This window comes from Doryrhamphus excisus, chromosome 4, assembly GCF_030265055.1.
Source record: "Doryrhamphus excisus isolate RoL2022-K1 chromosome 4, RoL_Dexc_1.0, whole genome shotgun sequence".
In the NCBI taxonomy this organism is placed as follows: domain Eukaryota; kingdom Metazoa; phylum Chordata; class Actinopteri; order Syngnathiformes; family Syngnathidae; genus Doryrhamphus; species Doryrhamphus excisus.
The window spans coordinates 25847919-25859666 of NC_080469.1; the positions used below are offsets into that span (position 1 = coordinate 25847919).

At 47.5% G+C, this 11748-nt stretch overlaps 2 protein-coding genes across 3 annotated transcripts; both read right to left on the reverse strand.

Moving 5' to 3' along the window:
• Window positions 1-14: 14 nt before the first annotated feature.
• Window positions 15-5164, reverse strand: odf2b (outer dense fiber of sperm tails 2b). Of its 2 annotated transcripts, none has more exons than XM_058070208.1 (17): window positions 3573-5164; window positions 3405-3503; window positions 3193-3329; window positions 2865-2988; window positions 2645-2776; window positions 2504-2581; window positions 2337-2408; window positions 2126-2242; window positions 1975-2052; window positions 1796-1905; window positions 1592-1727; window positions 1400-1510; window positions 1104-1331; window positions 924-1024; window positions 687-849; window positions 471-596; window positions 15-398 (listed from the first exon to the last, which is right to left on the reverse strand). In XM_058070208.1, exons 1-17 carry the CDS (start codon window positions 3669-3671, stop codon window positions 252-254), a joined length of 2058 nt encoding a protein of 685 aa, XP_057926191.1. In that variant the 5' UTR covers window positions 3672-5164; the 3' UTR covers window positions 15-251. The 2 variants fall into 2 exon arrangements, with proteins under 2 accessions (XP_057926191.1, XP_057926192.1); XM_058070209.1 differs by having other exon boundaries at window positions 16-398; window positions 2504-2578.
• A 104-nt stretch (window positions 5165-5268) lies between these two features.
• LOC131127904 (protein SET) lies at window positions 5269-10049 on the reverse strand. Its single transcript, XM_058070232.1, has 8 exons — window positions 9659-10049; window positions 8688-8745; window positions 8008-8150; window positions 7815-7918; window positions 7623-7736; window positions 7361-7531; window positions 7149-7280; window positions 5269-6138 (listed from the first exon to the last, which is right to left on the reverse strand). The coding sequence occupies exons 1-8, from the start codon at window positions 9729-9731 to the stop codon at window positions 6115-6117; spliced, it is 819 nt and encodes a 272-aa protein (XP_057926215.1). The 5' UTR covers window positions 9732-10049; the 3' UTR covers window positions 5269-6114.
• Between the last annotated feature and the right edge of the window lie 1699 nt (window positions 10050-11748).

An 11748-nucleotide genomic window follows, 5' to 3' on the forward strand; every position in this document is an offset into this window, starting at 1 on the left:
TAGTTTGTAAATAAAGACCGTTCTTCCTGAAAAGTCCAATAAACATATTTCACTTCCTCTAAGGCTTTTATTTTGACACTCCATTTCCCTTCCAGTGATAAATCAGTCTCATGTATCTTGTATCTCACTTCCAGGAGACACGGGAAGCTTAGCTCGAGTACCATGGTCCCTGCACTCATCTATATCCATCCATCCATCAGACCTCGTTCCATCCATCAAGGTCCCCCATCCGGTGGTCCTGGATGGTCTGGTCAGGCGGAGAGCAAAGACTCTCCAAAGACGTTCCCGTAGGAGGTCTTCAGGAAGTGCACGTAGTTCTGCAGGCTTCGGTTGGTGGAGTCGGACTGCTCCAGGCGCTCCTTCAGGTTCTTCAGCTGGTTCTGGAAGCGGCGTTCCATCTGTAGGAGAACCGAGACGTCAGGCGGCTTGGCGGCCAGACCTGGCAGAAGAAGCGAAACGGAAGGCGGTACCTCCTCCTTGCTGCGATGGAGCTGACTCAGTTCGGCTTCGGCTCGACTCAGCTGACCCTGAAGGTCCAAAGCTTTGGACTGGGACGCCCTCTCTTTGGCCAGAACCCGGTGCATGCTGTCGTCTGCCTGAATGGGGGGGGCGGGGACACGGAGAAGGTGAGCGGTGTGTGTGTGTGGGGGGGGGGGGGAAACGGGGGCGGTGCCGGGGCGTCCCACCTGCTGATGGGCGTCATCCAGAGCTTGCTGCAGCTGCCGGGTGAGAACCCCGCACTCCCGGACCTTGGTCTCCAGCTGCTGCTCCACGCTCTGCACGCTGGCCTCCTTGGAGCGGAGGGCCTGGCACATCTCCTTGTTCTCCAGCGTCATGTCCTCCAGCTTCCTGCACGACACGCACGCTGAGGGGGGGCGGGGGCAGGCGGGTGTCACGTGACCTACGTGTGAATTAGGAAGTACCGTTCCAGGTTGTGGACCCTCTCCTTCAGGACGTTGTTCTCCTCGTGCAGCAGAAGGTTCCTGCGCTGGGACGCCTCCAGCTGGGCGCCTTGCTCCTCCACCTGCACACGCCCACAAACACGTCAGAGTGGCGCCAGGAAACATGGACGCCCGGCTGCCCCGCCCCCGAAACTCGCCTACCTTGCGTCTGACTTCGGCCAGGGCGGAGTTGTGCTCCAGGCTCCTCCTCTGGTGGGCGTCGGCCTCCTGCCGGGCCCTCCTCAGCCGCTCCGGGAGGTCCTCCAGCTGGCGGAGGCGGGCCAGCTCCTCCCTCAGCTCCTCCTTCTCCCTCTCCTGGGACGCGGCGGCTTTCTCCAGCTCCGCCCCCTTGACGCGCAACTCCTCCCACTGCAGCTCAGCCTGCTGGGCCTGACGTCACATGACCATCACCATGTACTACGCTTATACTACAAGTACTGCATCTAGAAGTAGCGTACCTTCCTCTTGTACTTATCCAACATGGCTTCCTGTTTCCTCAGCGAGGTCTTGAGTTGGCGTGTTTCATCCTCGACCAATCCCAGCTTCTCCTTGCACGACGTCACCTGAGCCTGACATCACACGTACTCCCGTCTTACAGTACCGAGGTAGTACTACTGCGTACAGGATGCTAGTACGTGGCTAGCACGTACCTGCAGAGTCTGCTTGTCCAGCGTGACGGACGCCTTGTCGGCGCTCAGACCGTGCAGCTCGTCCCGAAGCGCCGCCCTTTCCGCGCGACTTCGCTCCTCGGCCACGTGAAGCTGAGCGCTCCGCTCGCTCACCTGACTGACGGGCGAGAACCGACATGAAGAAGCGGTCTCAGGCGTCAAGTGGCGACCACGGCGAGGACTCACATCTTCAGGGCGGCGACCTCGTCCTCCAGTTGACCCCTGGCCGACGCCTCCTTGGCGTGGCGCAGACGCAGGTCGCTGCACGTGGACAACGCCTGAGCCAGCTGGGACTCCTTCACAATAAAAAATAATAATAATAATAATGCTAAGCTAACAGGTTAGCCTCAATTCCACGGACCGACCTTTTCCCGCAGTCGTCTGGACGCCTCCTCGGCCAGCGCCGCGTGGTCCCCGTTCCCTTGCCGGTGCCGGTAGCTCTCCTGAACGTCAACGACGCTGTTAACATGGCCGCTGTTTGACCCGGGAACAGACCGTTCCCGCCCGAAGGCTCACCTGAAGCTGAGCAGCCAGTTGGAGCTTCTCGGCTTGGCTGCGGCTCAGCTGGGACTCCAGGTGGTCGCGAGTGGAGCCCAGGATCCTGGAGAGCTCCTCCGAGGTCTTGGCGTGTTCCTGAGGGGGGGACGGGGGCGGGGGGCGGGACAAAAACGTCAGCGTCACTCATGCCTGCTGGCAAACACGTTAACTTTGGGGGACGGCGTGTGACCTTCTCAAAGGACAGACACTCGGCCAGGCGGGACACTTCCTTCTCCTTGTCCGACAGCTTGGACACCAACCTCTGGCCGGGACAAGCAGGGTGCTCACGGTTAGCATCTAACGCCCCCCAGGGGGCACTTGGGACGCCCCGCTGCGGTACACGTGTAGCGGACTCACCACGTTGTCGGCCTGGCAGTCGGCGAGTCTCTTCTTGAAGGCCTGGTTCTCCTCAGAGAGCCTGAGCGACCCCCCCTGCTGGAAGCCCACGGGACATGACGGGTGTCAAAGCTGCGGCGGCTAAAAAAAAAGGTGGCGCACCTCAGAGTCGGCTCGCTCCCTCAGAAGCTCCCGCAGGCCGTGGTTGGTGTTGTCGAAGATCTCCATCTTCTCCAGTAAAAGCAGACGCTGGCGCCCCAGTCTGGACGTCTGCAGTTTGGACGGACGCTTGTCCTGCAACGCCGAGCAGGTCTTGGTGTCTGTGTCGCCCCCCTGTTTCCACCCCCGGGGTCCCAAAAAAGCCACGGAGCACGGGCGTTACCTTCGAGACGCCGTCCAGCGTCTCCTTCAGGGCGCTCAGCTGGTTGGCCACGGCCACGCCGTCCACCTCCGCCTCCACCAGCGCCCGCAAAAGGACGTCGCAGGAACCGTCGGCCCCCGCCCCCCTGAAAGCCACAAACGACGCGGGGAGATAACAGAGGTGACCCCAAAGTAACTTCATGTTGACGTCAACAGAAGCGGCCATTTTGAGTGATAAGAAGAGAACACGGGGACCAAAACCTGATGGGTCGTGGACCCCAGCGGACCCCAGTGGACCCCCTTTCCATGGAACGTGGCATCCAAGTGCAAAAAGAAGCGAAGATACTTACTTCTTTGAACGCTGACTCTGTTGCTCCTTGAGAAGGACGTTGAGGTCTCGGGTGATGGCGTCCGCGTCGTCATCGTCATCATCATCATCATCGCGGGTCCCCTGCCGGGCGCCGTCTGACGCCCCTCTGCCATTTCTCTGCACACAACAAGCAGGGTCAGCCGCGTTGGCGACACGCTAGCAGGACAACATCCGAGTGGGGGGCGAAGAGACCGGGTCTAGCCTGAGGGAGGATATTCCAGGAGGGATCCACGGGGCGCGACCTCTTGACCTGCCCCGCTCGCCTTTCACCTGAGCGTCTGTGGTCCGGTCCTGGGACGCATCCATACATCAAAATATACATTAATATCTCATATGTTTAAGAACAACACCGAGGCCTACCTGGGGGGTCCTGGTGGGGCTCCTCCTCATGTGGACATGGACTGGCGTGGTTTCCGGGACGTGGACGTGAACAGGAGGGGGCGAATGTCGCGTTCTCATTCTTTAGCGACGTCAAACTATACCGCATTACGTGTTTAACTTCAACTAGCAACCTCCCTGTGGATGTTTCAATCAGCGGCGTTGTTTTCTGTGAGTTTTATCGCTTTTTTTTTTAGCAAAAAGTGGAACAACTAAAACACAAACTAACCATCGAGAAGGCACGCCTTTGGAAACGACTGATTGGTGGAGCGGGGTGACAGAGGCGTATTCCGATTGGTTCGTTTAAAGAATCCAGGGCTGTGATTGGTGGCGGTTCGTTGGGGGGAAGCGTTGCCCGGAGTTACTGCAGTTCGAGAGGGACTGGGCTTTAAAACGCCGATACTGAGACAAGATACGCTGCAAATAGTTTTATTTTTGTTATGGTTTAAAATCCAGTCAAATAAAGACGTTGGTATGTTTTGTATGCGCGGTAAAAGTGGGGAATTTAGAGAATGGACAATACGCTTCCAAGCAATGCACTTCCGGTTTTGACTTGGCGCAAACTCGCCCATAGTCCGCCACAAAAAGCCTTCTACTGACGCTTGGTGGTGGTATTTACGACTATAAAACGCAACACGCCGCTGATGTGATCTGTCTGGACACCTAAATATGGGTTTGTTTGCTACAAAATAAGGGTTTGTGAGCGCTAAAAACAAAGTTGCTAACATCTTAAGACAGCCACTTCCGGGATTAGAAAGCCGATATATGAAATTACCCCAAATTCCTCAGTCGCTATCGGTTTTATTGTTGGTTTAATTCAAGTGAGAGAAAACGAGAAAAAAAAACGTGCGCTAATCTAAAAACGACATTAACGTCATGGTTTAGGGGCGGAATGGTCCCGATGACACCGTTTCCTGTTTTCAAACAAAGCATTTCCGCCTTTGCCGAGATAACTAGCCCCGTTAGCCGATACAAGAAATCCGTTAATGACGCCTAATGTGGTATTTATACAAGTTTAAATTTGTTTAAAACGCCACACTCATGTATGTGCTAATGTAAAAACAACTTTATACGCAGTAAGAGCGGGGGAACAAGTCGCTATGAGGCCACTTCCTGTTTTTAAACAAAGCATTTCCGTGTTTGACCTAGCATCACTAGCCTCGTAAACCACCACAGGGAGGCCACTTAAGTCCACTAATGACGCATGGGTATGGTATCTATAAACATCCCACAGTCGAACACGGAAGCTCAAATTCAAAAAATGCGAACAATGGGTGAATATTTGCTGTTGAGCGGCGTGGATGCTAAAAACAAAGCTGCTAATATCTCATGCTAGCTAGCTAGCTACTGTGCGGTGGAGCAGCCATGTGTGGCCTCCAGGCTGCTAACAAGCAGACTAAGAATGAAGGTCCTCCTCCTGGTTGCCGCCTACCAGTGAGTCGAAGCGTGTGGAGCCGCGGCAGGGGGCACCAGCACCGGTAACCCTGATCCTGTGCAGGGCGTTCGGCTCGGACGCCTTGGTTTCCGGGGTTCTCGTGGACGGTGGCCACGTGTCCCCCGGTGCACAGCCAAATATTTCAAGCCCCAATCTTTGCTACTTCTTGCGGTTCCAGGTTGGGCCTTGAAGCTTCCTGGCTCTAAGTACTTTTGACCAGCTGACAGAAGGGCAACACGTGTGTACACATTACATTTTATTATTGAAACAAAGCAAGTTTACACCTCAAACTTTAAACACTTTCTTTCCCCCCCAGGAGAAAAAGGAAGGTGAATGGATGTAAATGACAAGAACTGGATCTATCCATGAAGCGAGTGGGGGCCAAAATTTACAAGCTTGGTGGTGGTGTTTTTTTTTTTTTTTGTTTTTTTAACCCATTTTGTTCTTTATTAAAAATGTCATTTCAAATTTGCATGGATATCTGTAAAACAATACAATGAAAACAAAAAAAAACTTCCATAGAAATGGTGTCAAAATACCCCCACCCCTTCCCTCCCTGTCCCGTCCCCCCCAGTAGCCAACATACGCTGAACCCCCCCCCCCTTCCCTCCCGCCCCACTGAACATGACAAAGGAATGAGCATACTTGTTAACCACGTCGGGGAAAAGGCTGTCTCGTTTTGAAGGAAAAAGTGAACTTGATGAGGTCTGCTAGTGCTAGCTCACTACACCATGGCTTTAGTCCACCTTGGACAGGCGGAATCTGGCAAGTGGCTTCAAATTCTACGCAGGATGCCGAGCCCGTTCTAGTTTTTTTTTTATTATTATTTTCTTTTCAGAGATGATGACCCTGGGGATGTAACTCACAATTCAGGGCAAAGTGCCGTCGGCCTTAGACGAGTCGAAGGAGAAACAGAACATGGCACCCACGGGTGGAGAGGCTTCAGAGTGTCGAATGAAGCACACACGGACTTAAAAAAAAAACAAACAAAAAAATAAACTAAAATAAAAATAAACCTTTGCTCCCGAACATGACTTGATAAACCAAATAGGGAATAGAAAGGTGAGGAGGGCGAGGCTGCTGATAGCTTTAGTCGTCTTCTCCCTCGTCGTCCTGGAACACAAACGTTAGCGTGCATTAGGGGCGGCCATGCTGGAATACTTTATCCTAAATTGCATCATAGACGTACCTCAACTTCTACCAAAAATCACTCAAATATTTATAATTAAGTATTAAAAAATACATGAGTGTACCTCAGCTTTTTTTACTTTACAAAATTAAAAAAATACACGCCTCAACTTTTCATACCGTTTCCAGATTTATATACATCAAGTTTTAAAAATTGTAATATTTTTCTAAATTTAATGAAGTTCTATGTACCTCAACTTTTTTTTTTTATATTTCCAGGTTTTTATTTAATCCAAAATACTAGCTGCACCACAACTTTTTATACATAATATTCATTTTGATATTTTTATATAAATATATATATTTTTTTAATCTAGACACTCTTTTCATACCATTTCCAGATTTATATACAAAGTTTAAAAAATTGTAATACAGATTTCTCAATTAAAAATTTACCATGTACCTCAACTTTTTTAAAATATATATATATATATTTCCAGGTTATTATGCAAAATAACCAATTATGCAAAAAAAAAAAAATAATTTAGACGTGCTTCAACTTTTCATACAATTTCCAGATTTTTTCCATAAAGTTTTAAAAATTGTAATTGATTTTTCTAAATTTAATAATGAAAAAAATGTACCATGTACCTCAACTTAAAATATATATTTCCAGGTTTTTACTTTAATCCAAAATACTAGCTGCACCCCAACTTTATACTTAATATTCATTAGTATTTTTATAAGTATTTTTTTAAAACTTAAAACATTTATATATTAATATATTTCACTTTAATCCAAAAATACTACTAAAAGTACAACTTTTCATAGCTACATGACTAGTATATCGATAGATATTACAAAACCCGATATGGCAAAGTAGCCAATGAGGACAACAGTGCCTCTGCTGGCTGCAGTCAGTACTGCATCTCCGTTTGTGTGATGCTGATGGGCCCATCCATCACTAGCCGTTACTTTTACTTTCACACGCTCACCTCTCCATCTTCTCCGTCATCCTCTTCATCGTCCTCTCCATCCTCGTCGGCCTCCTCGTCTATGTCCTCCAGACCCTCCTCGTCCTCGTCCTCCTCATCACCTTCGCCTTCTTCGTCGTCCATGTCTGGAACCTGCGACACCAGAGACATTTATCCACAGCGTCAAAGACTGTGTGTGTGTGAGGAGATTAGGGGGTGGGGATGGGGCGTACCAAGTAGTACTGCAGAGGGTTGGGCCAGATGTCGTCCTTGATGACCTCGCCGAGCTCGTCGGCGCCGGCATCGGCGTGGTCGGTGAACCAGGTGAAGAAGCTCTCGGGCTCTTCGTGTTGCCTCTTCCTCCCCGCTTTGTTCTGCGTCTGGCTGGAGCGCTTGGTCAGGTCCTGCCACGCCACACACATGTGTGTCACGGAGGGAGGGGGGTCAGGGGGTGGGGGGGGGCACAGACAAGACTAACAGCACACGGGGACGCACCTTTCCCGACTTCCATTTGATTTCTGTGGACTTTGAAGACGGGTCTCCGCTCTCGTTCAGGTGGAACTCTTTGGAAAGTACTTTGTTTTCGAAGTACGGGTTTTCGTCAAAATACTGCAAGGACATTACAGGCCATGAAGAGCAAACCCTCTGCGAAAAGGACGAGTGGGGAGGGGGGGGGGGCTTACTCACAAAATCTATTCTGTAACCTGACTTTATGTCTTCAAACTCCGTCACCTCCACCCTGCTCAGGTAGTGAAGCGCCTCCTCGTCTTCCTCCCCGAGTAGGGCAGATACTGCACAAAAAAAAAAAAACACTTTCAGACCGTGTGCGTAGCCATGACAAAGCGGGCGAGCGTGCATGCATGCATGCGGGCGTACTCACCCTGTGGATGGTTGACAAATGTGGTGACCCAGAAGTTGGGGATTTTGGCGATCAGTTCTGATCTCTTCTGAAAGAACGGCTGACGGAGTTTGTTGTATTTCTGTTCTACTTTCAGGATCTCCTCGCTGGCCTGCTCGTTCAACCTGCGGACACAACACAACACATAACATTAGGGGCGCAGTGCCCGGCGACAACCAGCGGAGGCGCCAACGAGTCACTGATATTACATTGTTGCTTTTGTACATTACCACAATATTTACTTTAAGTCTAATAAAGTAGTACCTGCTACAACCAGCAGAGGCACTGCTGAGCCACCCTTAATATTAAATCTTTATAAAGATTTATAAAGACATTTTTGTTGTGGTGTTGACTTTTATGTATTGTATAATTACTCAGTATGGGAGCGCAGTACATGACTACAACCAGCAGCGGTGCTGTTGAGTCACTGTTCCCTCTGTAATGTTGCTACTAAGGCCAATAGTCTTGTTTGTACACAAACCTCAACCACATGCGTGCTAGTAAGGCATTCAATTAAATGGCACATTTGTCACATTGATTAAATATTAGCTTCAAATATTTTTTGAGACACTATTTTTGAAAGAAAAATATCAAACAAGTTAAAAAAAAAAAGTAAAGTAAATGTTCATGCGTCCCGTACAAGCAACAAAAAGAGAAATTACCTGTCAATTTCATTTTGAACTTCATCAATGTGTTCAATAGCTTCTTGCTGCTCTTTCTCTGTGAGGGGAAAAGACAAGGAATATTAAATTAATATCAATAATTTCATCCCATTTACAGTTGTAAAGTCTGCGACAATAGCAGATTCCCCAATGAATGAATGAATGAATGAATGGGGGGGTTTATACACCCGCTTTTCCACGGACACAAGACGGCAACGGAAGCATGGGGGGGGGGCTCCATCCACGGCGGGTTAACGTCCGTGCGCGCGTGCAGGCTGCGGTGCTCCGAGCGGGCCAATGGCAGCACTTGCGGCGGCTCGGGCTCCTCGCTTCCTGCCGAGGCCGCGTGGTTTAAATGTGGGACAAGGCAGCGTGCGGCCAGCGCCGAGCCTCAATGGGACCGGGGGCCGGCCACGCCGAGGTCCGGAACCCCCCCCGAAAAAAAATTACCTCCGTTTCAGCGAGGATACAAACGTAGTTTGTGTTTTTTTTTTTTTTTAATTTTGAAAAACGCCACAAAAAACGTCGTCAGACGTCGTTAGGTAACCCCGTTACAACAACAACACGCGTATGCTACATGCTAGCGACGAAATAAAAGACGGCTTTTTGTCTGCTTTTCAACGTCACAACAACCGCGCTGAGCTCATTTGGGGCACTTTTACACATGAAAGCGGTGGAAAAATCGAGGCTAAACGCACGCTTCCACGCCAGAGATGCTAAACGCCAAAGCTAACGGCGCAGCTAACATGGCCGCTCCGCCAACAACAGCGCGCTAGCTAACAAAGCTAGCTAGGCAGCACGGCGGCGCCTCAGCCGAGGTCGAACACAAAAGCGGGGGAAACGGTAGCGGGGGCTCGAACAAATGCGGCGGACGCGATAACTGGCGAGAAAAAAGCACAACCCGCTCGTTCGCATTGTGTCCGACAAGAAAGTGAAAATGGCGGTGAACAGGAGGCCGCCATTCGCCTTACCGGAGGTCTCGTCCGCGCCGTCATGGTTCGAGTTGAGCTCCTTTTTACTGACTTTAGCCGCCGAGGCCGACATGTTGTCTCGAGCTGGGTAGACTTGGGGGCGTCGTGGAGAGAAGCCGGTGGCGAAGATGTCCGTTGTTCTCCCGGTGCAGGAGAGCGCTGAGCGACGTAAAGTTGAGCGGTGACGCCAGCAACGTGCTGCTGTAAGCTAGCTTGCTGCCTGCTGCTGCTGCTGCTGCTGTTGCTGCCGGAGGAGGAAGCGCCTTTCATCAGCGGCGATGGAGAGCTCCGCCTCTCAAAGTAGGTCTCCTCGCTCGACGCCAATGTGCTCCTTTCAGAGCCTCTGCTCGCTCCAATCTCACACGCGTCGACGCCAAACGACAATTGGCACAAACCGGCGGCAACGGGCGGAGGCTGCGACGCTTTTAAAGCCGAAACCGCTTTTTTTGTCCGGCGAGGCGGAGCGGCGGCGGCATCGACGCGCACTTGCGCACTTCTTCAAAAAAAAGGAACGATGCCGAACGTCAGACATTGTAATGCAGGGCGACGACACAAAGTGCGTGTCGGTGTCGTTATATTCGACAGGTTTACACAACATTTCGCCCTTTTTGACGTGTCGTCGTCGAAAGCGTCGCCTCGCTTTAAGCCGCTTACGGCGGGAAAAAAAAAAAAAAATCCCCGCCGAGCTTCGCTGGCTTGACGTCGTGAAGCGGCTGGAAGGACCCCGTCCCGCATTGTTCACGTCCGTTTCACGCCGACAAGGCACCGTTATTGACTATTATTATCACACCTTCCACCCCCCCCACGGCCCGTTTATGATCATAGTTTTATTATGTCCTCTCCTCTCAGAGAAGACACTTGATTAGGTACACCCCCACGAGCTCACGTGACTCATCTATTTCACAGTGCATGTTGTTGTCTTGTGCAAATGTTTATTTCAATATTAAAAAAATGACGTGATTCACTTTATTTAATGAATCATGAATAATTATACTTGTGTAAATGATGCCTCGTTATTATAATCTGCAACTACTTTATTTAAATATTAATAATTGTGGAAATGATTTACTTTATTTCAATATTAATTACGTCATTTAATACAAAATATTTAAAATTACATTTAATAAACAATTTGCCTTGTATGCAAATGTGTACATTATGTCAATATCAATAGTCTAAATTATTTACTTTTTTTCAATATTAATTACGTAATTAAGTACGAAATATTTATTTGAAATTACATTATGAAAATGTAATAAACAAGTTGCTTTATTGGCAAATATCTACTTTATTTAAATATTAATAGTTGTGTCAATTATTTACTTCACTTCAATATTATTTACGTAATTAAGTACAAAATATTAAACATTTTATTTAATAAACAATTTGCTTTATTTGCACATATCTACTTTATTTAAATATTAATAGTTGTGTCAATTATTTACTTCATTTTAATATTAATTACGTAATTAAGTACCAAATTTATATTTATTTAAAATTATATTTAATAAACAATTTGCTTTATTTGCAAATATCTACTTTAAGTTGTCTAAATGATTTACTTTATTCAATATCAATTACGTAATTAAATACAAAATATTTATTTAAAATTACATTTAATAAACAATTTGCCTCATATGCAAATATGTACATGATGTAAATATCAATAGTCTAAATGATTTACTTTATTTCAATATTAATTACGTTATTAAGTGCAAAAATTACATTCTAAAAATGTAATAAACAAGTTGCTTTATTTGCAAATATCTACTTTTATAGTAATAGTTGTGTCAATTATTTACTTCATTTCAATATTATTTACGTAATTAAGTACAAAATACTAAAAATTATATTTAATAAACAATTTGCTTTATTTGCAAATATCTACTTTATTTAATAGTTGTCTAAATTATTTACTTTATTCAATATCAATGACGTAATTAAGTACAAAATATTTATTTAAAATTATATTTAATAAAAAAATGCTTTATATGCAAATATCTACTTTATTTAAATGTTATTAGTTGTATAAATTATTTGCTTTATTTAAATATTTATTATGTAATTAAGTAAAAAATATTTTAATTGTA

Excerpts from the sequence above, each read along its gene's own strand:
- LOC131127904 (XM_058070232.1), bottom strand. The coding sequence starts at position 9,731 with ATGTCGGCCTCGGCGGCTAAAGTCAGTAAAAAGGAGCTCAACTCGAAC. Across the intron at positions 7,919-8,007 it reads ATTTGTCAACCATCCACAGG|TATCTGCCCTACTCGGGGAG; the intron begins GTGAGTACGCCC and ends TTTTTTGTGCAG. Across the intron at positions 7,532-7,622 it reads TCAAATGGAAGTCGGGAAAG|GACCTGACCAAGCGCTCCAG; the intron begins GTGCGTCCCCGT and ends GTGGCGTGGCAG.
- odf2b (XM_058070208.1), bottom strand. The coding sequence starts at position 3,671 with ATGAGAACGCGACATTCGCCCCCTCCTGTTCACGTCCACGTCCCGGAA. Across the intron at positions 3,504-3,572 it reads GCCCCACCAGGACCCCCCAG|GACCGGACCACAGACGCTCA; the intron begins GTAGGCCTCGGT and ends GATGCGTCCCAG. Across the intron at positions 399-470 it reads TCCATCGCAGCAAGGAGGAG|ATGGAACGCCGCTTCCAGAA; the intron begins GTACCGCCTTCC and ends GTTCTCCTACAG.